Here is a 25,615-nt window from a genome sequence, read left to right as displayed (position 1 = left end):
TTATCACAAAATGAAATCTCATACTCATTAGCAGCCACTTCCCATTTCTCTGCCACCTGCTTTCCCACCTCCCACCCAGTTCAAGCAACCACTACTCTACTTTCTGTCTCTATAGATTTGCCTGTTCTGGAAACTTAACATAAATGGAATCATACAATATGTGGCCTTTGGCAACCAGATTCCTTCCCTTAGCACAGTGTTTTGGAGGTTCATCCATACTGTGGCATGTATCGGTACTTCATTCCCTTTTATGACCAAATATAGTCTATTATATGGATACACAAGTACCACATTTTATCCACTCATCAGGTAATGGACATTTGGCTTGTTTCCACTTTTGGGCTATTATGATGAATGTTGCTACGAATCTTTGTGTACAAGTTTTAGTAGGGACACATGTTTTCATTACCCTTGGGTATATACCTAGGAGTAAAATTACTGGATCATATAGTAATTCTATGTTAAACCTTTTGGGGAACTGCCAGGCTGCTTTTCAAAGTGGCTGCACTGTTTTGCATTCCCACCAGCAATGCACGAGGGTTCCAGTTTCTCCACATCCTCATTAGCATTTCCTGTCCTTTTGATGATAGCCGACCTAGTGGGTATGAAATGTAATCTTGCAATTTTGATTTGTTTTGCATGTACCTGATGGCTAATGATTCATGTACTTATTGGCCATTTTTATATCTTCTTTGGCCAAATGTCTGCTCAAATTGTTTGGCCCATTTTAAAATGTTGGTTGTCTAATTATTTATTTATTTATTTATTTTTATTTTTAGAGTTGGGGTCTCATTCTGTCACCCAGGCTGGAGTACAGCAATGGTGTTATCTTGGCTCACCGTAGTCTCGAACTCCTGGGCTCAAGTGACGCTACCAACTTAGTCTCCCAAGTAGCTGGGATTACAGATACCAGCCACTGTGTCTGGCTGTTTTGTTTTTTGGCTGTTACGTTCACTGAGTTGTACAAGTTCTTTGTATATCCTACATACGTGTCTCTTAAAGGATATATGATTTGCTGACATTTTCTACCTTTCTGTTGAGTTGTCTTTTCACTGTTTTGATGGAGTCTTTTGTAGTGCACACATTTTAAATTTTGATGAAGTTCAATTTGTCTATTTTTTCTTTTGTTGTTGTACTTTTGGTGTTGTATCTAAAAATCCATTGCCTAATCTGAAGTCATAAAAATTTTTACCTATCCTCCTCCTAAGTTTATGATTTTAGCTCTTATGTTTAGGTCTTCGATCCACTTTGAGTTAGTTTCTGTAGATGATGTGAAGTGAGGGAGAGATAAAAGAATAAGGGGCCAAGTGCAGTAGCTCACACCCATAATCTTACCGTTTTGGGAAGCCGAGGCAGCAGAATCCCTTGCGTCCAGGAGTTTGAGGCCAGCCTGGCCAACATGGTGAAATCCCATCTCTACTAAAAATACAAAAATTAGCTGGATGTGGTGGCACACACCTATAGTCCCAGCTACTCAGGAGGCTAAGACAGAAGAACTGCTTAAGCCCTGGAGGCAGAAGCTGCAGTGAGCTGAGATCACACCTCTGCACTCCAGCCTGGCCAATAGAGCAAGACTCCACCTCAAAACAAACAAACAAACAAAAAACAAGGAGGCCAAGGCTGGTGGATCGTGAGGTCAAGAGATCAAAACCATCCTAGCTATCACGGTGAAACCCTGTCTCTACTAAGAATACAAGAAATTAGCTGGGCATGGTGGTGTGTGCCTGTAGTCCCAGCTAATCAGGAGGCTGAGGCTGGAGGATGGCTTGAGTCTGGAAGTTCAAGATTACAGTGAGTTATGATCATGCCACTGCACTCCAGCCCAAACAACAGAGAGAGACTCTGTACCAAGAAGAGACAGAGAGAGAGAAGAAAGTGTTATAAACTAAAATAGACATATCAAACACATGCAATTTGTGGACCTTGTTTAGAATATGATTTTTAAAAAAACAACTTTTTTCATTTCTCTTGGGTATATACCTAGGAGTAAAATTCTTGACTCATATGGTAACTCTTATGTTAAACCTTTTGGGGAACTGCCAGACTGCTTTACAAAGTGGCCACACCATTTTATAAACTAAAATAGACATATCAGCTGGGAGCAGTGGCCCATGCCTATAATCCCAGCACTTTGGGAAGCCAAGGCAGGAGGATCACCTGTGGTCAGAAGTCTGAGCTGACCTATGTTGACCAGCCTGCCCAACATGGTGAAACCCCATTTCTACTAAAAATACAAAAATTAGGCAAGTGTGGTGGCACGCACCTGTAGTCCCAGCTGCTGGGGTGGCTGAGGCAGGAGAATAGCTTGAACCTGGGAAGTGGAGATTGCAGTGAGCCAAGATCATGCCATTGCACTCCAGCCTGGGCAACAGAGGAAGACTGCATCTATAAAATAAAATAAAACAAAACAGATGTATCAACTAACATAATCTGTGAACCTTGTTTAGAACATTTTTGAGACAATTAGGAAAAACTGGATATGGGTTGAGTATTAGCCAATAAGAAATTACTATTAATTTTGTGAGTTATAATAAAGGCATTGTAATTGTTTTACTATATCACTATTTATTTATTTATTTTTAAGACAAAGTCTCACTCTGTCACCCAGACTGGAGCACAGTGGCTCGATCTAGCTCACTACAACCTCTGCCACCTGGTTCAAACAATTCTCCTGCCTCGGCCTCCTGAGTAGCTGGGATTATGCACCACTACACCCAGCTAATTTTTGTATTTTTAGTAGAGATGGAGTTTCTCCATGTTGGCCAGGTTAGTCTCGCACTCCTGACCTCAGGTGACCCACCTGCCTTGGCCTCCCAAAGTGCTAGGATTATAGGCATCAGCCACTACATCTGGCAGGTATTGTAATTGTTTTAAAAGTGTCTTTATCTGTAGAACTACCACCAGATCCAGCCATCCCCACCGCTAGGTATACATCCCAAAGAAAGGAATCAGTGTATTGAAGAGATATCTGCACTCCCATGTTTATGGCAGCACTACTCACAATAGCCAAGATTCAGAATCATCCATCAATGGATGAATGGATAAAGAAAATGCAGTACACACACACAATAGAGTACTATTCAGCCATAAAAAAGAATGAGATCCTGTCATGTGCAACAACACAGATGGAACTGAAGGACATTATGCTAAGTGAAATAAGCCAGAGACAGAAAGACAAATATTACATGTTCTCACTCATATGTGGGAGGCAAAAAAGTAGATCTCCTGGAGATACAGAGTAGAATTGTGGTTGTCAGAGGCAGGGAAGGGAAACTGGGGAGGGCAAAGACAAAGAGAAATTGGTTAATTTTACAAAAATACAGCTAGATAGAAGTTCTAGTATTTTAAAATACAATAGGGAAATTATAGTTGACAATATTTTATTGCATATTTCAAAATAGCTAGAAAATAATAATTGTATTGTTCTCAGGCTGGGTGTGTTGGCTCAGGCCTGTAATCCCAGGTCCAAGTGAGATAATAGAATCCCTTCAAAAAAGTCATTCCTGGCCAGGCACAGTGGCTCACACCTGTTAGGATTAGGATTGGGAGGGAGGATTCCAATGAGATGGGAGGATCATTTGAGGCCAGCAGATGGAGACCAGCCACGTTAACATAGCAAGACTTTACCATTCTTTCCCTTCTTCCGTCTCTCCCTTCCTTCCTTCCTGTCTTTCGTTCTCTCTTTCTCTCTCTCTCTCCCTTCTTTCTTTCTTTCTTTCTTAGGCTCACTACAACCTCTGCGTCCCAGGTCACTCAGCTAATTTTTGTATTTTTAGTAGAGACAGAGTTTTGCCATGTTGGCCAGACTGGTATTGAACTCCTGGCCTCAAGTGATCCACCTGCCTCTGCCTCCCCAAGTGTTGGCATTACAGGTATGAGCCACCATGCCCAGCCACCATCTCTATTTCTTTTAAATACAATACAATTAAAAATAATACAATTATAATAAAAAAGTCATTCCTAGGCCAGGCACAGTGGCTCACGCCTGTAATCTCAGCACTTTGGGGAGCTGAGGTGGGCAGATCATGAGGTCAGGAGATTGAGACCATCCTGGCTAACATGGTGAAACCCTATCTCTACTGAAAATACAAAAAATTAGCCAGGTGTGGTGGCATGCTCCTGTAGGCCCAGCTACTTGGGAAGCTGAGGCAGGAGAATCCCTTGAACCTGGGAGGCAGAGGTTGCAATGAGCTGAGAATGTGCCACTGCACTCCAGCCTCGGCAACAGCCAGACTCTGTCTCAAAAACAAACAACAAACAAAAATTAGCTGGGCATGGTGGTGTGTGTCTATAGTCCCAGCTATTCAGGAGGCTGAGGCAGGAGAATCGCTTGAACCCAGGAAGTGGAGGTTGCAGTGAGCTGAAATTGCACCACTGCACTCCATCTTGAGCAACAGAGTGAGACTTAGTCTCAAAAAAAAAAGAAGTCATTCCTGAGTAGGATGACTCAGGTTAGGAATGACTTAGGTTTTCATGATAGATCTGGAGTTTCCAAAACTCTGGGTAAACAGAGCTCAGGCTTTGTGGCCAGGCACACCTGTGTCTAATCCTGTTTCTGTTACATGATAGGTAAATTTGGACAGGTAACTTAAAATTTTTTAAGCCTTATTGGAGTTACAACATGAAATTTACACATGTCGAAATTTACCTATTTACAAGTGTGCAGTTTGATGATTTTTAGTAAATTTTTATGGTTGTGTAACCAAGAAGAAGCCCCTGAAACAGCCCGAGAAGCAGGCCAAGGAGATGGACGAGGAAGATAGAGCTTCAAGCAGAAACAAAAAAAGGAGCAGAAGAAACTCAAGGAATTAAAAGAGGAGGCCGAGGGAAAGGGGCCCCTGACCACAGGTGGAATTAAGAACTCTGACAAGGCTGGCTGTGGTGGCTCACGCCTGTAATCTCAGCACTTTGGGAGGCCAAGGCAGGCGGATCAGGAGGTCAGGAGTTCGAGATCAGCCTGGGCAACACAGTGAAACCCCGTCTCTACTAAAATACAAAAAATTAGCTGGGTGGCCTGTAATCCCAGCTACCTGGGAGGTTGAGGTGGGAGAATCGCTTGAACCCAGGAGACAAAAGTTGCAGTGAGCCGAGATTGTGCCACTGCACTCCAGCCTGGGCGACAGAGGAAGACTCCGTCTCAAAAAAAAAGAAAAGAAATCTGGCAAAAAGTAAGCTGTTCCTTGTACCTGAGGAGATGGTGACCCTTTATATCATCCGTATTTAAAGGTCTGTATTCCCTGCCATAATGTCTTTTGCCACCTATAGCTGGAATTAAGTATTGTCTTGGAGCTGTTGTACATTTAAGAACGAACTTTTGGCCGGGCGCGGTGGCTCACACCTGTAATCCCAGCACTTTGGGAGGCCGAGGCGGGTGGATCACGATGTCAAGAGATCAAGACCATTCTGGTCAACATGGTGAAACCCCGTCTCTACTAAAAATACAAAAATTAGCTGGGCATGGTGGCGCACGCCTGTAGTCCCAGCTACTCGGGAGGCTGAGAATGAACTTTTGTGAGAAAAAAAAACAAATTTCTATTATGTCAATTATCAATTTTTTCTTTTATAGATCATTATTTTAGTGTCATGTGTCTAAGCATTCTTTGCTTAATATCAAAAGATTTTCCTCCTTTTTTTCTGAAATTTATAGTTTTAGCTTTTAAATTTAGGTCTACGATCCACTTAAATAAATTTTTGTGTGTGATGTGAGGTAAGGATCAAAGTTCTTTTCTCTCCCCTCCCACACCATTCGTTGAAAAGATTACCCTTTCCCCATGGATTGTTTTAGCACCATTGTTGAAAATCAACTGACCATAATGTAAAGGTTTATTTCTGGACTATTTGGTTCCATTGATCGATATATATCTGCCTCTATGCCAATATTACAATCTTCATTACTGTAGCTTTATAATATGTTTTGAAATCAGACATGGAAGTTTTCCATCTTTTTCTGTTTCAAAATCCCTTTATTCTGGCTCCTTTTCATTTCATATACATTTTAGGACCAAACTTGCCAATTTTTTTTTTTTGTTTCATTTTCGATACGGAGTCTGGCTCTGTTGCTCAGGCTGGAGTGCAGTGGCACGATCTTGGCTCATTGCAACCTCTCCCTCCCGGGTTCAAGCGATTCTCTTGCCTCAGCTTCCTGACTAGCTGGGATTACAGGAACATGCCATCACACCCAGCTAGCTAAGTTTTATATTTTTAGTAGAGATGGGGTTTCGCCATGTTGTCCAGGGTGATCTGGAACTCCTGACCTCAGTAGATCTGCCCACCTCGGCCTCCCAAAGTGCTAGTTACAGGCGTAAGCCATCTTACCCAGCCTCACATTCTTTCTTTAAAAATAAAAATTAGCAATCCATTTAATTCCGCAAAGAGGAAAAGTAAAAGAACACAGAAATGCTTGAGTTCAATTTGCTGAGACCAATAAAATGTACTTTCAAGAAAATTGCACAGCACTAGCACTGGAGCCACGAAAGTAAGATACGAATTTTATACTCAAGGAATTTATGAACAAATAAATTATTCCACAGACTAAGGTACTTCTCTGACTGTTAAAGCAGGTACAGGGAAGAAATGTTCTCCTGAGACCTCCTACCTATTCTAATCTCTCAAATTTCCAATTGCAACAATGGCAGCTTTATTTATCTATTTATATTTTTCCATGTGTTAGGCGTTTCCTATAAGATTAAATTTGAATAAAGCACTCTATGCCTTTAGATAGGTTTGAAAATCACTGGTCTAATAAAAGAACAGTGAAAACTGAGAGGCAGCTATACTACAGAAAGAATACTGGATTGGGGGGTTCATGATTACTGTTTTATTCTATTGTTGAACATGTACAGCCATGTTGAAGCCAAAGTTCTAGTTCTCAGCTCTCAAAAAGGATGGCATTTTAAATGTGAATTTTAGTATCATTCATCCAATAAATATTTGTTGCATGTGATAAGCACGATAATGTTATTCACATGTTCATAGTAAAATAATAGCGAGTAAAGGGAGGAAGGAACATCCTGAGGATATCAGCTGTCATCAGAGATGTGACAAGCTGGGTTTCAGAGCACAAGTTTGCCGACCGATTTTTTTTTTTTTTTTTTTTTTTTTAGATGGAGTTTCGCTCTTGTTACCCAGGCTGAAGTGCAATGGCTCGATCTCGGCTCACCGCAGTCTCCGCCTACTGGGTTCAAGCAATTCTCCTGCCTCAGCCTCCCAAGTAGCTGGGACTACAGGCGTGCACCACCATGTCCAGCTAATTTTTGTATTTTTATTAGAGACAGGGTTTCGCCATGTTGACCAGGATGGTCTCGATCTCTTGACCTCGTGATCCACCCGGCCTCCCAAAGTGCTGGGATTATAGGTGTGAGCCACCGCGCCCAGCCTGCCAACCGACTTTTAAAAAGGAAAAAAAATGGGGCATCGTAGATAGAATCGTAAGTTCAAAAGAATAGAATTAGTAAGAAATAGCTACCACTGAATGAACATTTCTTCTATTTATAGACTCTCATTCTCACCACACCCATGGAGATAGAAGTTATCCCCATGCACAGACAGGGGTATGCCAAAATTACAAAACTCGTGAGTGGCAGCGCCACGTTTGTAACTGGAGTTGTCTGATTTCAAAGCCAAGGCTCTGGGTTCACAGATGTACATGTACTGAAGAGGTGTGAAGAGACATGGGACTACTGGAAGAAGGAGGCAGTGAGCCAGGAGGCTGGAAATGCAGGTACCTGCTCTCTCTCGCTTGACCATAGAGCAACTTGGGCAAAGGAGTGGGCTAAAATTGAGAGTATGGAACAAACGCATGATTTCAAATAAGCGTGTGTGTATGCATCCCAGTTCTGTCGGCTGAAAAGGCCTAGAAGCAATGACACACCAAGCCCTGTTCAATGGTGGGGTCGGCCAGGACCTCCCAGGCTTGCTCTCGGTCCTCCCCGCCGGCTTCTCCGCCACATTCCATGCCGCTGCAGAACCGGTGTCCTTCACCTGCCTGCGTCTTCTGCAGTTCGTTAAGCGGCACCCTTAGTTTCTGTGACACTTTAGGGAGAAAGCCGCAGGACCCGCAATAATGCTGGCAGCCATTAATGCCCGGCGAAGTGCCGGGTACTAGAAGCGAGGAAGAACCTGGGTGGGAAGCGACCATGACAGCCGAGCCGGAAGCGGAGCTGCGGGAGGCGCCTCGACGCGTCTCCATTTTTTATTGGAGCTCACCGCTGCCAGTCGCGCTTCCCGCCCGTCCCACACTTTCCGCTCAGACCTTCAGCTAAATGACGGGCGGAGCCGGGCGGCGACTTCCTGTTGGGGGAAAAAAGTTGGGCCGAAGGAGGGGCCGCGAAGAGGGAGGAGGAAGAAAAGAAAACGGCCGGGCGGCGGCGGCTGTAGGTTGTGCGGCGGCAGCGGCTCTCACCCGGGCGGACGATGGACAGCCAGGGCAGGAAGGTGGTGGTGTGCGACAACGGCACCGGGGTAAGCGCCGGGCGAGGAGGCCTTGGCGGCCACAGGCGCAGGCGGGGACGTGCAGCGGGCGCGCGGGCCCTCGGCTCCCTGGGCTGCACCTCCAGGCCCGAGGGGCCAAGGGGCGCGGGGCGGTGCCTCCCACCTTCGCCGGCAGGAGGGCGAGCCGGCCGTGCCCTGGTCTCCCCTTAGCTTGCCAGCCCTTTAGCCTGCCACCCCCGCAGCCTTCCAGGTCGGGGCGGCTGGCGAGACCGACGCTGGACGCGGAGCCTACTGACCGCTCGGCAGGGGCAATTGGGCTAAAGCGGACCGAGGGGTAAAAGACTAAAGCGGCCAGAGGGGTAAAAGGCTCGGTTTTTGTGTTCCGAGAAGTGCTCTTTTCCCCAGGGCCGCCGGTGTGTAAAAAGGAGAAACACCTAGAGGCCTTCCTCTTCCTGTATAGTTGAAGATACACCAAACGAGAAGCAGGAAACGGGTTTACTTAAAAAAAAAAAAAAAAAAAAAAAGGAAGTGCTGTCATGGAGTGTGGGCCTCAGCCCTTTCGCTGTGTGTGTTGGGTTTTTTATTTTTTCGAGGGAAGGGGGTCCAGATCGGCAGCGCGTCGTTCACTTTTTGTTCTACATGCTGGTGGTTTGGCCCAGGTACAGGCCTGCGGAGACCAGCATGTTCCATTGGGTGGTTTGGGGACCTAGGGCCCCGCAGTGTTAATTGCATTGACCTTAGGGGAAGTTAATTAGTGTTGGTTGCCCCGCCCCCAGCCCCCCTTTTCCTCCTAGTCTCAGAATGCAGGTAATATTAGACTTTAAGATTCAAAAATTGTAAAATCTGACCAAAGCACTGATTTAGAAACTATTTGAAAGTTGTTTCTGTAATCCCAGCGCTTTGCAGGCCGAGGCGGGCGGATCACGTAAGATTAGGAGTTCAAGACTAGCCTGGCCAATGTGGTGAAAGCCCGTCTATTCTAAAACTACAAAAATTAGCCGGGCGTGGTGGCGCATGCCTGTAATCCCAGCTGCCCAGGAGGCTGAGGCTGAGGCTGAGGCAGAGGCAGAGGCAGGAGAATCGCTTGAGACTGGGAAGCAGAGGTTGCAGTGAGCTGAGATCGCGCCACTGCACTTCCAGCCTGGACGACAGGAGTGAAACTCTGTCTCAGTAAAACAAAAACAGAAAGAAGGTTGTCTTAAACCTCCCTCTTGCCAGATTTTTAAAAAATGTGTTTCGGGTAGCAAAGTCAGCAAATTAGAAGACGGGGCAATATTACTTATTCTGGATGACTTCTGTAATTATTTCTAACCATTTTAATGTTACAACATTTTATGACTTTTCTCCCCTCCCTCTCATAAATATGATATATGAATTAAAATACATTTTACTTGAACAAAACACTTTGGAATCTGAATTGTTGAGGGGGAAAAAAAGCTGGTATTTACTGCCATAATAATGCCCTTGATTAGATTTGTTAACGGACTTTTACAAGCAATAGTTATGCCAGCTTCATCTGAACTGTGTTAAAAATGGGCTAGAATAAAAAGTGTTAACATATAATGAAACCAGGCACGGTGCCTCACATCTGTAATCCCAGCACTTTGGGCAGCTGAGGAGGGCAAATCACCTGAGGTCAGGAGTTCGAGACCACCCTGGCCAACATGGTGAAACCATGTCTCTACTAAAAATACAGAAATTAGCTAGGCATGGTGTTGGGCACCTGTAATCCCAGCTACTCAGGAGGCTGAGGCAGGAGAATCGCTTGAACCCGGGAGGCAGAGGTTGCAATGAGCTGAGATTGTGCCACTCACTCCAGCCTGGGAGACAGAATGAGACTAAGTCTCAAAAAATAAAAAATAAATTAAAAAAAATATATGTATATGTATAATGACACAGTTATTCAAAATGTAATACTTCCACTGCTATGGAAACATGGTTAAGATTTATTAAGTTGAAAAAGATTGCCGGGCGCGGTGGCTCAAGCCTGTAATCCCAGCACTTTGGGAGGCCGAGGCGGGTGGATCACAAGGTCGAGAGATCGAGACCAACCTGGTCAACATGGTGAAACCCCGTCTCTACTAAAAATACAAAAAATTAGCTGGGCATGGTGGCGCACGCCTGTAATCCCAGCTACTCAGGAGGCTGAGGCAGGAGAATTGCCTGAACCCAGGAGGTGGAGGTTGCGGTGAGCCAATATGGCGCCATTGCACTCCAGCCTGGGTAACAAGAGCGAAACTCCGTCTCAAAAAAAAAAAAAAAAAGAAAAAGATTTTAGAATGATTCAGTTTAAGTGTGTGTGTTCTTTATTAAAAATGTACGTCCACAAACCTGTATCTGCATATGAAAGTTTTCTCTGTCATCCAGGCTGGAGTGCAGTGGCGCAATCTCGGCTCACTGCAACCTCCTTCTCCCAGGTTGAAGCGATTCTCCTGCCTCAGCCTCCCTAGTAGCTGGGATTACAGGCCTGTGCCTCCACACTCAGCTAATTTTTCCATTTTTAGTAGAGATGGGGTTTCGCCATGTTGGCCAGGATGGTCTCGAACTCCTGACCTCAGGTAATCCACCCACCTTGGCCTTCCAAAGTTCTGGGATTACAGGTATGAGCCACTGTGCCAGCCTTAACGTTTTTGTAGAGACTGGGTCTCCCTATGTTACCCAGGCTGGTCTTGAACTCCTGGGCTCAGGAGATCTGCCCACCTCCGCCTAAAGTGCTAGGATTACATGCTTGAGCCATTGCACTCAGCTATCATACGCTAATGTTATGTTACTAATCCGTTAGTAGTTTTTGTTTTGTTTTGTTTTTGAGATGGAGTCTTGATCTGTTACCAGGCTGGAGTGCAGTGGTACAATCTCAGTTCACTGCAACCTCCATCTCCTGGGTTCAAGCGATTCCTCTGCCTTAACCTTCTAAGTAGCTGGGACTACAGGTGCCTGCCACCATGCCTGGCTAATTTTTTTTATTTTAGTAGAGACAGGGTTTCACCATAGCCAGGATGGTCTCGATCTCCTGACCTTGTGATCTACCTGCCTCAGCCTCCCGAAGTTTTGAGATTACAGGCTTGAGCCACCATGCCTGGCCTCTGTTAGTTTAGCTAACATTAGAAAGCTGATTTTAGGCTGGGCATGGTGACTTACGCCTGTAATCCCAGCACTTTGGGAGGCCGAGGTCTGAAGATCACTTGATGGCCAGAAGTTCGAGACCAGCCTGGCCAACATGGTGAAACCCTGTGTCTACTAAAAATACAATAATTAGCCAGGCATGGTGACGGATGCCTATAATCCCAGCTACTCGGGAGGCTGAGGCAGGAGAATTGCTTGAACCTGGGAGGCAGAGGTTGCCGTGAGCCGAGATCACGCCATTGCACTCCAGTGTGGGTGACAGTGAGACTCCATCGCAAAAAAAAAAAAAAGAAAGCTGTTTGTAATATTATTGATTAGTCTTGTGTCTAATCCATATTTTTAAGTTCCTTTTCCTTCATACAAATGATCAGTGGCTGTGATATAAATGAAAAAAGTGAGTGTAGGTAATTCTAATAAAAATTTGTTGTTGTGCTTCTAGTTATTTTTAAATTTTATCCAGATTTTCTATGGACATGATAGGTTTCAACCGAAGAAACAGTGGTGATAAAATATGTGAATCATATAACAGGAATGCTGTGATTGTTCTGAGTATGTAGTATGTAAGAGAACTAGGAATCACTTCTATTGTATATTTCTTACCACTTGTAGACATAGTCATCTTGATTTTATTTAGGTACCTGAAGTTATAATGATTCCTTTATAATTAAATATTCAAGAAGATATTCAGATGTAATTTTTGAAGAAGTTATGGAAACAGTTGTTACCCTAAGGTTTTCTCTTTTGTTCCTTAAACACCTTAGGTTTTAAAATGGTAGGCTGGCTAGGTGTGGTTCCTCATGCCTGTAATTCCAGCATTTTGGGAGGCTGAGATGAGGCCAAGAGTTTGAGACCAGCCTGGGTTAATATAGCAAGACCCCATATCTAGTAAAAAATAAAAATAAAATTATAGGCTTTTTGAAAAGTTGATTTTTTTTTTTTTTTTAACCTCTCTGGCAGACCCAAATTAAAGATTCTAGGACAGGAGTGTCCAATCTTTTGGTGTCCCTGGGCCATGTTGGAAGAATTGTCTTGGGCCACGCATAAAATACACTAACACTAACGATAGCTAATGAACTAAAAAAAAATGGCCAAAAAAAATTCACAATGTTTTAAGAAAGTTTGTGAATTTGTGTTGGGCCTCATGTAGCTTGTGGGCCGTGGGTTGGACAAGCTTGCCTGGGAACACGTTTGTTCTTACAATCACATGCCTGATGTTGGTCCTGCTCAATTTTCTATCTCCCAGGTTGACCAGTGTCTCCCTAGGGTTGCCCAGAGGAGGAAAACTCATCTTATCCAATAATTTATGTGGATTTTAACCATTCAAACCTCTGTCTGGAGTCAACTGGTCCAGATAGGTGAAAATCAAGAGGTCTGTGAAACTCTAGGTTTAGGTCTCCTTCAGGAGCTGGGTCCAGGCCCCTGGTGTTGTTTATCTTGTTACCACACTTGGGAGATTTCATCAGCAGTGAGTTAGATCACCAACAAAATGAAGGTTTCCCCAGTGCTTGCTATGTTGCTAGTACAGTGCTTAATAAGGTCTAGACATACAAAGAAGCTTATAGTACCAGAATAATTGGATTTGCATTTATGTAATGGACATTTATAGTTGATTGTGGCCTGCTTTATCAGGCTTTGCTAGTTTATATGTTTAATTTAGTAGTGTTTGAAACAGAAACAAACCAAAACCAAATAGGGTTTTATCTTGCAAAATGCTTTGGGATAAGTAGAATAAATATTTTGGTGGCCTAAGATAAGAATAGTCGCCGGGCCGGGCGCGGTGGCTCAAGCCTGTAATCCCAGCACTTTGGGAGGCCGAGGCGGGTGGATCACAAGGTCGAGAGATCGAGACCATCCTGGTCAACATGGTGAAACCCCGTCTCTACTAAAAATACAAAAAATTAGCTGGGCATGGTGGCACATGCCTGTAATCCCAGCTACTCAGGAGGCTGAGGCAGGAGAATTGCCTGAACCCAGGAGGCGGAGGTTGCGGTGAGCCGAGATCGCGCCATTGCACTCCAGCCTGGGTAACAAGAGCGAGACTCTGTCTCAAAAAAAAAAAAACAGCCGGGCACGGTGGCTCAAGCCTGTAATCCCAGCACTTTGGGAGGCCGAGGCGGGTGGATCACGAGGTCGAGAGATCGAGACCATCCTGGTCAACATGGTGAAACCCCGTCTCTACTAAAAATACAAAAAACTAGCTGGGCGTGGTGGCGCGTGCCTGTAATCCCAGCTACTTAGGAGGCTGAGGCAGGAGAATTGCCTGAGCCCGGGAGGCGGAGGTTGCGGTGAGCCGAGATCGCGCCATTGCACTCCAGCCTGGGAGGCCGAAGCGGGTGGATCACGAGCTCAAGAGATCGAGACCATCCTGGTCAACATGGTGAAACCCCGTCTCTATTAAAAATACAAAAATTAGCTGGGCATGGTGACGCGTGCCTGTAATCCCAGCTACTTAGGAGGCTGAGGCAGGAGAATTGCCTGAACCCAGGAGACGGAGGTTGCGGTGAGCCGAGATCGCGCCATTGCACTCCAGCCTGGGTAACAAGAACGAAACTCTGTCTCAAAAAAAAAAAGAATAGTCACTGTGCAGTTAAATTACTAAATACATCAATATCATCAGATAAAATTAGTAAGGAGGAAATAAAAATTAAATTAGGACCAAATGGGATCTTATAAATCTCAGGTTTTTTTTTTTGAGGAGAAAAAAATGTACTTTTAGAGCAGATGTAGATGAAATTTTTCATTTTTGCTTGACAGAACATTATACTGTTCTTACCATTTGATGACTCAGTGGGAAGTAAAGGAACTAGTTTAAACCACACTGCTATGAAGAGGAAACTATATATGGTAAAAGCTATTTCTTAAACACAGCCTTTATGCACACAATGAAAGAACAAAGTCACTAAGTCTTAAAATGATTGACATGGAGGGGGAATTTGAGGGATTAAGATGATATCAAATGATAGTTTAGAAAAGAATGTTTTCTTTGTACTTCATCATATCATGTTTAGATTTTTTTTTTTTTTTTTTTTTTTTTTTTTTTAATGAGAGGGAGTTTCGCTCTTGTTACCCAGGCTGGAGTGCAATGGCACGATCTCGGCTCACCGCAACCTCCGCCTCCTGGGTTCAGGCAATTCTCCTGCCTCAGCCTCCTGAGTAGCTGGGATTACAGGCGTGCGCCACCATGCCCAGCTAATTTTTTATATTTTTAGTAGAGACGGGGTTTCACCATGTTGACCAGGATGGTCTCGATCTCTTGACCTCGTGATCCACCCGCCTCGGCCTCCCAAAGTGCTGGGATTACAGGCTTGAGCCACCGAGCCCGGCCTAGATTTTTTTTTTTTTTTTTTTTTAAGATGGTGTCTCCCTCTGTCACCTGGGCTGGAGTGCAGTGGTGGGATCTTGGCTCACTGTAGCCTCCAGCTCCTGGGTTCAAGCTATTCTCCTGCCTCAGCCTCCTGAGTAGCTGGGATCACAGGTGCACACCACCACACCCGGCTAATTGTTGTATTTTTAGTAGAGATTAGGTTTCACCATGTTGGCCAGGCTGGTCTTTAACTCCTGATCTCAGGTCATCCACCTACCTCAGCATCCCAAAATGCTGGGATTACGGATGTGAGCCACTGCACCTGGCCTAGATTTTTTTAAAAATACTTACTATGTTTTGCAGAAGTAATCAGATTGTCATTTTCATATTATTGAAAAATTAGGGCCAGGCACAGTGGCTGATGCCTATAATCCCAGCATTTTGGGAGGTAAAGGTGGGAAGATTGCTTGAGGCTGGGAGTTCAAGAACAGGCTGAACAACAGTGAGACCCCTGTCTCTACAAAAAATAATATAATTTTAGAATTACAATTTTTATTTTTGCTGCTCCTTGCAGAGCAGTACTACCCCAGTGGCAGTGTGCCCAGAGTGGCCAGTATAATTTTAAAATTTTTTTTAATTTTTTAATTATTTTTTTTTGAGACAGAGTCTCTCTCTGTCACCCAGGCCAGAGTGCATTCATGTAATCTCACCTCACTGCAACCTCTGCCTCCCAGGTTCAAGCAATTTTCCTGCATCAGCCTCCTGAGTAGCTGGGATTACAGGCATACACCATCATGCCCAGCCAATTTTGTAGTTTTAGTAGAGATGGGGTTTTACCATATTGGCCAGGCTGCTCTCAAATTCCTGACCTCAAATGATAAACATGATTTGGCCTCTCAAAGCCCCAGGCTTAGGTCACACTATTTAAGAAGACATTAAGAAAAAATGAACTAATGCTCTTGAATTCTGTTCATTTTAAGGGTGGGAAGTGTATTCTAGTTCATCATTATCAACCACTGCCAAGAGGAAGTAGGTGTGATCAAGTGGGTTATGTATTACATATCATGCTAACTTCTGCCTTAAAAAGTAATCCAGAGGAATTGTATTATGCTTTTTTAAATGGGTAGCTGTACTTGAAAAATGCCGTTACTTTGGTGGCTCAATGGTAAACTAAGACTAGGTTTTGTGTGGTTGGGAGAAAACATCTAAATAGTATGTTTTATGTAGTTTCTATTAATAAAGTGTAAACATGAGGTGAGAGGATAAGAATTGAGACGGCATTGGAAGTGTGAACCTGCCTCATTTCAGACAGTTTTTTTTTTTTTTTTTTTTGAGACGGAGATTCGCTCTTGTTACCCAGGCTGGAGTGCAATGGCGCGATCTCGGCTCACCGCAACCTCCGCCTCCTGGGTTCAGGCAATTCTCCTGCCTCAGCCTCCTGAGTAGCTGGGATTACAGGCACGCGCCACCATGCCCAGCTAATTTTTTATATTTTTAGTAGAGACGGGGTTTCACCATGTTGACCAGGATGGTCTCGATCTCTTGACCTCGTGATCCACCCGCCTCGGGCTCCCAAAGTGCTGGGATTACAGGCTTGAGCCACCGCGCCCGGCTCAGACAGATGTTTTCATAAAAGCTTTAATCTGGTTGTCATGATTCTAATATATTTGGGAAAGTCTATTTATAAAAGACAAGTGGGGCCAAGTGCAGTGGCTTACGCCTGTAATCCCAGCACGTTGGGAGGCTGAGGTGGGAGGATCCTGAGATCAGGAGTTCAAGACCAGCCTGGCCAAATGGTGAAACTCTACTAAAAATATAAAAATTAGCCAGGCGTGGTAGCATGCAGCTGTAGTCCCAGCTGCCTGGGAGCCTGAGGCAGGAGAATTGCTGGAACCCAGGAGACAGAGGTTGCTACACTCCAGCCTGGGCGACAGAACAAGACTTTGTCTCAAAAAAAAAAAAAAAAAAAAGTGGCCGGGCGCGGTGGCTCAAGCCTGTAATCCCAGCACTTTGGGAGGCCGAGGCAGGTGGATCACAAGATCGAGAGATCGAGACCATCCTGGTCAACATGGTGAAACCCCATCTCTACTAAAAATACAAAAAATTAGCTGGGCATGGTGGCACGTGCCTGTAATCCCAGCGACTCAGGAGGCTGAGGCAGGAGAATTGCTTGAACCCAGGAGGCGGAGATTGCGGTGAGCCGAGATCGTGCCATTGCACTCCAGCCTGGGTAACAAGAGCGAAACTCCGTCTCAAAAAAAAAGAGAGAGAGAGAGAAGTGAAATACTGAATGGCAGAATGTCCTAGGCTATTTGTAATTAAATGTGGTTCATCAACGTCATCTCCAACAAGGCTGCTATAGAGATCTTTGAAAATAACAAATTTTTATATGTTTTGGAGGACTAGTCAAAAGCCAGTGAGTTTAGGCTGGGCGTGGTGGCTCATGCCTGTAATCCCAGCACTTTGGGAGGCTGAGGCAGGTGGATCACAAGGTCAGAAGTTTGAGACCAGCCTGGCCAACATAATAAAACCCCGTCTCTACTAAAAATACAAAAAAATTTAGCTGGGTGTGGTGGTGGGTGCCTGTAATCCCAGCTACTTGGGAGGCGGAGGTTCAAGATCACGCATTGCACTCCAGCCCGGATGACAGTCTGGAGTGCAGTGGCATGATCTCAGCTCACTGCAACCTCTGTCTCCCATGTTTGAGTGATTTTCATACCTCAGCTTCCCAAGTAACTGGGATTACAGGCATACACCACCATACCTGGCTAATTTTTGTTATTTTTAGTAGAGATGGGTTTCCGTCATGTTAGCCATGCTGATCTCAAACTCCTGGCCTCACATGATTCAAGTGATGTACGTAGTAGCTTTCTATCAAGAGGTATATTACTATTTTTTGTCTACCTTTATTTTATTACTGTCATGTATCACATTCAGGTACTGTTTTTCATCCTTAATTCTAAGAATGTGTGGTGCCTGGAGCCATAGAAAAATAAACTTTTTTCTGAATATTAAATATATGTATATTTAAAAATAATCAGTGTCATACTGTTGAGTCAACAGCAAAACTTTTAGTATTTATTGATCATTTACTGTGTACCTGTTATATGCCAGACACTGTTCTAGGCAGTTGGAATTAATCAGTAAATGCAGTGTAGCTAATATTAAATAAAGGCTTGTTAAAGAGGGTGCAGATTATGATTACATTTCCTTTCTTACATAGCTTCCTCCTCCCACCCTGACATTTTTAGTTACCCTTTCCTTACAATGTCTACTATATTAAATAGACTATATATTATTTATTTTTTACATATTTTTTGAGACAGGCTTTCACATGATCATGGCAGGCTTGACCTCCCAGGCTTAAGTGATCCTCCCACCTCAGCCTCTGGAGTAGCTGGGACTACATGTGACACATGCCACAATGCCTGGCTAATTTTTGAATTTTTTGTTTTATTATTATTACTATTATTATTATTATTTTGAGACAGTTTCGCTCTTCTTACCCAGGCTGGAGTGCAATGGCGCGATCTCAGCTCACCGCAACCTCCGCCTCCTTGGTTCAGGCAATTCTTCTGCCTCAGCCTCCTGAGTAGCTGGGATTACAGGCATACGCCACCATGCCCAGCTAATTTTTTGCACCTTTAGTAGAGACGGGGTTTCACCATGTTGACCAGGATGGTCTCGATCTCTTGACCTCGTGATCCACCCGCCTCGGCCTCCCAAAGTGCTGGGATTACAGGCTTGAGCCACCGCGCCCGGCCTGTTTTATTATTATTATTATTATTATTATTATTATTATTATTATTGTTTTGGCATCTTGCTATGTTGCCCATACTGGTCTCGAGCTTCTGGGCTCAACTGATCTGCCCGCCTAAGCCTCCCAAAGGGCTGGAATTACAGATGTGAGCCACTAGGCCCGGCGTAAACAGACTATACAAGAATTTATAACTTTCAATCATGGTGGCTCATGCCTGTAATCCTAGCAACTCAGGAGGATCACGGGAGGCCAGCAATTCCAGACCAGCCTACGCAACACAGTGAGACCCCATCTCTTCAAAAATTTTTGAAACTTAATGCTGGGCGTGGTGACTCACCCCTCAGCATTTTGGGAGGCCAAGGCAGGTGGACCACTTGATGGAGTTTGAGGCCAACATGGTGAAACCCCTTGTCTACTAAAAATACAAAAATTAGCTGGACATGGTGGTGGGTGCCTGTAATCCCAGCTACTTGGGAGGCTGAGGCAGGAGAATTGCTTGGACCTGGAAGGCGGAGGTTGCAATGAGCTGAGATTGTGCTTTTTGCACTTTAGCCTGGGTGACAAGAGTGAAACTTTGTCTCAAAAGAAATAAATAGCCAAAAATGCCTACTAAATGTTTCTTTTCTTAATATGGTGATATTAATTTAAATGCCACTTGGTTTTCCCACCTTGGAAAACGTCATTGCCTAAGTGATTTGCCCAAAATGAATGAAAGGCTGCTTTAGAATTGGAGCTTTAGTTCTGTTCATTTTCTCACATTTCTGACTTTGAAAATACTTAGCATTTGGCCGGGCACCGTGGCTCATGCCTGTAATCCCAGCACTTTGGGAGGCCAAGGCAGGGGGATCACCTGAGGTCAGAGTTTGAGACCACCCTGACTAATGTGGAGAAACCCTGTCTGTACTAAATATAACAAAATTAGCTAGGCATGGTGGCACATGACTGTAATCCCAGATACTCGGGAGGCTGAGGCAGGAGAATCACTTGAACCTGGAAGGTGGAGATTGTGGTGAGCTGAGATCATGCCATTGCACTCCAGCCTGGGCTCTGTCTCAAAAAAAAAAGAAAAAAAGGAAAAAGAAAAATCCTTAGCATTTGTTCAGTGAATTGGTCCGTCCCACAGATCCTTCTGGCGTGACCACTGTGTGCCAGGATCTCTGTTAGGTATCAGATTCCAGCATGAACCGCTCAGCTTAACTCCCTGCTCTTAGGAGGCTTTCGCTCTAGTGAGGGGACTTAGGCACTAATGAAGCAGTAAATAAACATGAAATCTGGAAGTAGTCATTGCCATGAAAGAAGTAAAAAGGAGATGATGCGATAGATTGGGTGGCTACTTTGGGTGGATTGAAAGCACCAAAAGTTTAAAATGTTATATAAATGCAAAGTGGTATTTTTCAGATGCTCTCTTAAAATAAATATAGTAAATACCCTGATGCTAACCCACTTTTATTTTACTGTTTCATTCCAGTTTGTGAAGTGTGGATATGCAGGCTCTAACTTTCCAGAACACATCTTCCCAGCTTTGGTTGGAAGACCTATTATCAGATCAACCACCAAAGTGGGAAACATTGAAATCAAGGTAATATTTTATTTATTGATAAATGATAATCAAAACGTGAGATGTTCTTATAAAAGTAGTTTAACAGTTCTTTTAAGTAGTTTTAAAATATGTTGCCATGAAAAGCAAAGGGGAGGGCAGAAGTTCTCGTATTTTTAATTTATGTCAACACCTGAACAGGGGCACAAAAATTGAAGTTAATTTCATCTGGTTTTGTTTATGTATGGCTTGATGCCATTACTCTTTGGAGTAAAATACTTAAGTTTACTATATTAATGTGAAACACTGTGTTAGTGACTTAAAGTCCTATTACATAATATAAGTTTGAAAAGAAATCAGTCTGGTATTTTCATGTCTTTCAATTGCATATATTTGTCATTGTATGTGAGTATCTCTTTGGTACCTTAGACTTTTTCATTCCATGTTTTTATGGCCTGATCCCTCTACTTTTTTATATAGCCATTTAGGTAAACACGGGGCATAAATCTCATTGATTCCTCTTTTCAGTAATATAACTTATTTCCATAATGTGCAGAAGGAAGCCATGCAAGCCTTTATTTGGCCTCACATTACATGTCTTACCATAAACAGAAAGGAAAGTTTTCATTGCCTACTTGCTGTATTTAACGTGAAAGACTACATGAAAAGATGATAGATTTTTCTCCCATATTAAGGGATCAGAAATCAAGTGGGAGTTACAGTATTTGAGAAGAAAAAGAACAGTCTGAGGACAGTGGTCACCGATTGGCTTTAAGTTCTTCAGGTGACCTAGGGATCAAGTTATACAGAATGCAGTAGAATTTAGGGTCTTTTTTTAGTGAATTATTTGTGAACACGCTAGCATTGTTGATCCTATCTGGATAGTCTTCAGCAAGCCTTCAGTGTAAGGTTATGAGTCATTTGAAATATGTGTTAGGGTGTGTCTCTTTGGGACATTTGTTTGATAGATGTAGGAAGGTGGTAATAGGTAGTAGAGATGTGCTGTGTTGCTTTCTGCTTTTGGAACAGAGTCGAGTTACACAGTGAATAAAAATACAAGCTGACTTGGGTTCTGTGTTAGTTTTTTTTTTTTTTTTTTTTTCAAGATTGAAAGTAGTGAATTATTCTGGCCTCTCCTGTTACAAAAAAATAAAAATAAAATGGGACACTCAGTATAAGTTTTTCCTTTTTAAGGAGCTTTTAGAATATTTGTGGGATTCCTTACTTGCTTTTGGTGAACTCCTTTCATTCTGAATGAATTCTATCCTAAATGAACTTTGACTCGAAATTAGCTAATAATAGTGATAAGGATAAACTGTTTAATGAAGTTGAAGGCTATACGTTTTATTCAGTGTCAGGTTTTTAAAGAATGGCTTTTTTATATGCTGATGGACAATAAAATTTTTGAGATATCAAGAAATATCATGTATAGCCAATTTATTTTCCAACATAGGCACAAATAACTACACATTCTTCATGCCCACTTTGTTTGTTTTTAAGGCCAAACGATGGAAATCGGACTTGTCAATATGCTAATAAAACATTTTTGCCAAGGAATTCCCTAGTAGCATTTGCTTGTATGGTTTGTCATTCTGTATTCTATTGGCTCAATTCTGTTCACTCTTTGCAATCTTATAAGCCTATCAAGTTAAATTGTTCTTCCAGTAGAAAACAGCAAAAGATACCTGTGTCAGATAAATTTAACCTGAATACTAGAGCTTGGAAAAACAACCCTGAGTTGTCTAACTCTCTACCTACTCAGCTAGACCTTTGCTGTTATCATTTATTTTCCTTAAAGTTCTTAAATTCAGTAATGAATTAAGCTTACTTTCTGGAATTCCTGTGCTTAGTATTTTGACTTATACTTTTTGTGTCTTGTTAGCTAAAATGTGGTAGACTAAAAAATGGAAATTTAAATCATTTAATGAGTTAATTTTCATTGAGGAATAACTGTCCATGTTAATTTGGCCCTAATTATTAACTCCATTAAATATAGTAGTACTGCATCTGACCTCAACCTAATTGTCTCTATTGCTTGTATGTTTAAACATTTCAGTGAGGATTTTATTTAGGCCTTTTCTGACTCTTACTTCTACCTTCTCTCTCTTCACCTTTCTTGACCCGTTGAAGTAGAATAACAAAAAGATGGTAAGTGAGGTTACACACATGCTCTGTTTGTTTTCCACTTTTGCTTGGTGGGACAGTAGTTGTTGTTTTGTGTCCCTTTAGTATTGGGGAGGGGGGTTATTCCATATTTTTATTTTAAGTACTTTGATTTTTAACCTTTTTCATTGCTTCAATTTGGTAGCAACTAATTAAGTCCTATACTTTCCTGATTGCATACAATGGACCAAACAAGAACTAATTACTAACATAGTTTTGAATTGTTTTCCTTGTTTTTTCTTGTAGATGAATGTTATAATTAAAATGGAATGTATTGTGCATAATATTAGAAACCCTTTGTATAGGATATGTGTGATCCAGAAAATTAAAGTTGTTACATTTGAATAAATTCACTTTATTGACCAATGTTAAATTGAACATTGACTGTCATAGCCTGTATATAAATATATATTTGCATCTAGTATGGTATCATATATACACTTAATAAACTGAGCACAATTTTAATATGTAAGTAAACAATAGATAGAAAAACAGAATTCGTTCCATATCATCCTTACCGATGAGCAGGTTTGACAACTTATCTGAGGAGAAATAAGAAAAAGGTAAAGCTTTTCTATAAACAACAGATTTTCCCCCAAATAAATAACACTATGCAGTGCCTTTTTCTTTTCAACTATAAGCTTGCTGGGCTTATCTCAGATGTTTAACTCTTTCATTGTGTTTTTCTATGATAGTCTAAGTGCTTCTGTCATAGACACTTTTCAGGTTTGTTTTTAATATTGTTTGTAAGAATATCTGACAAAAATCAGGCACTTCTAATATATTTTAACTAGTAACAGTAACTTTGTGAAATTTTCTTTTGAATAAACAAAAACATTTAAAAGAGGAAATTTCTACATCCTAAATAAAAGATCATGCATTTGTGTTAACATGCTAATGAGATTAAGGAAAGGGTGTGCTTGCTGGGCGAGGTGGCTTAGGCCTGTAATCCCAGCATTTTGGGAAACCAAGGTGGGTAGATCACGAGGCCAGGTGGATCATGACATCAGGAGTTCAAGACCAGCCTGACCAACAGGGTAAAACCCTGTCTCTACTAAAAATACAAAAATTAGCTAGGCGTGGATGGCACTTGCCTGTAGTCCTAGCTACTTAGGAGGCTGAGGCAGGAGAATTGTTTGAACCCGGGAGGCCAAGATTGCAGTGAGCTGAGATTGCACCACTGCACTCTAGCCTGGATGACAGAGCGAGACTCGGTCTCAAAAAAAAAAAAGAAAGAAAGAAAGAAAAAAAAGGGTGTGCTTGTAGAGAACAGTGTATCCTTATTTAAACAGAAATTTTTGACTGAGCAAGGTGGTTCATGCCTGTAATCCCAGCACTTTGGCAGATTGAGGTGGGAGGATAGTTTGAGCCCAGGAGTTTGAGACCAGCCTGGGCCATATGGCAAGATCCCATCTCTACAGAAAGTTTTTAAAAAAGTAACCAGTCATAGTAGTATGTGCCTGCCTCCCAAGCTTGTTGGGAGTATCACTTGAGCCCAGAAGTTTGAGGCTGCAGTGGTTGATGACAGGCCACTGCACTCCAGCCTGGGCAGCAGAGCAAGACGCTACCTCTATTAGGTAATTAAACAAACAAATGTTTTCAGTGGAATTTTCTTCTAGGGTTTCAGTTGTGCTTTTGAACTTGAGTTTTATCTGTATTCTAATTTGAGGTGACATTGTTCAAAATGATTCTTGGCAATATAATCCCTACTACCTGCTTTCCATGAGACATAAATACCTTTGAAAACTGTGATTTTTTTTTGTTTGTTTGTTTTTTTAAATTCTTTCAGATAGGTGATGTTCAGTGGTGGGGCAGGTGGTTAAAACCTAAAGTCTGATCTGATCACTAGTAACTTGGTTCTGAGTGATGAAGGCAAGTTATATAATACTTAGCATTTTTAGTTTTTGAAAGTCAAAGCTAGGGAAGGCTGTACATAGTTCTAGGATTTTTTTAATTAAAATTTTAGACATGAAAATTTTTTAATTGGATAGCTTGAATAGTCAAACTTTGTACTTCTCAAATAAGTTAATACTCCATTTTAAATGTTCTGAGGAAGGTAAGGATAGTCAATGCCCAACATTTCTTTCAGTTAATCCTTTATACTACGTGTGATCGATCCTAGAAGTAGATACATGAGGCATTTTTTTAGAGTTGGCATTGGGTCATGTAATGTAAGCTCCTATTCATGCATGAAATAAAAAGTAAATTTCTGTTCAAATCAGATCAGATTTATTTCAAATTTATTGAAATAATACTGATTATATTATCTAATTATCTAATCTGTTACCTTGTACAACACAAAAAAAAGACAGGAAAGTTATTAACAAAAATAGTATATATAATTATAGGTATAGATTTTCCCACTAACACTATATTAAGCAGTATTAAGAATACATAGCAATATTGAAATGATTTTACAATGAAACTTGTATATTCATCACCTAGATTTTGACATTAATATATATCATACTGATTTATTACCTCTGTTCATCTATCCATTCATCCGTACATCTTGTTTTTTGATGGATTTCAAAGTAAGTTGCAGATATCAGTATATTTCTCCATGAATACTTCAACATATACATGTCATGAATTAGAATTCACAAATACAGATTTTTAGTTTTGCATATTCCTCATAGAAGAATCTAAACATTTGGGTGGGCATGGTGACTCATGCCTGTAATTCCAGCACTTTGGGAGGCTGAGTTGGGTGGATCTCTGGAGCCTAGGAGTTCAAGACCAGCCTGGGCAACATGGTGAAACCCCATCTCTACTAAAAATAGAAAAATTAGCTGGGCATGTATCCTGTAGTCCCGGCTACTCAGGAGGCTGAGTTGAGAGGACCACCTGACCTTGGGGAGGTTGAGGCTGTGTGAGCCATAATAGCACCGCTGCACTCCAGCTTGGGTGACAGAGTGAGACCCTATCTCAAAAAAAAAAAAAAAGGAGTCTAAACATTTAATAATTCAACAATTTGAGTAATAAGTTAATAAGTTATGATAAATCAACTTCATAAGAAACTGCAACAAAAATTTTACTGAACATTTCTAGCATCTGTTTTTAACTTTGTTGTACTTTTTTGATGTTGCTTTTAGTGGATTTTCCAGAGATTTGTTTGTTTTTTATTAGAATCCTTGAGTTGGTTTTATCTGTGATCTTTTTTTTTTTTTTTTTTTTAATTTAAAGCTCATATATTTTTTCAAGCCTTAGTTTTAAAACATCTCATGTTGCCATGTGCTGTGGTTCATGCCTGTAATGCCAACACTTAGGGAGGCCAAGGTGGATGAATCACTTGAGG

General features: G+C 42.1%; 1 protein-coding gene across 1 annotated transcript in view; it reads left to right on the top strand.

The window, feature by feature from the left end:
* Positions 1-8,285: 8,285 nt before the first annotated feature.
* ACTR2 (actin related protein 2) overlaps positions 8,286-25,615 on the top strand; it is a 35,776-nt gene continuing 18,446 nt past the window's right edge. The window contains exons 1-2 of the mRNA XM_010333530.2: positions 8,286-8,460; positions 20,086-20,196. Coding sequence (XP_010331832.1) covers positions 8,413-8,460; positions 20,086-20,196 — 159 coding nt within the window. The 5' untranslated portion in view covers positions 8,286-8,412. The remainder of the gene's footprint in view (positions 8,461-20,085; positions 20,197-25,615) is intronic.

The sequence above is a fragment of the Saimiri boliviensis genome, chromosome 1 (genome assembly GCF_048565385.1).
Source record: "Saimiri boliviensis isolate mSaiBol1 chromosome 1, mSaiBol1.pri, whole genome shotgun sequence".
NCBI classification, from domain to species: domain Eukaryota; kingdom Metazoa; phylum Chordata; class Mammalia; order Primates; family Cebidae; genus Saimiri; species Saimiri boliviensis.
Note: the sequence above shows the minus strand (reverse complement) of the source record. Positions and strands in the feature narration are given on the sequence as shown.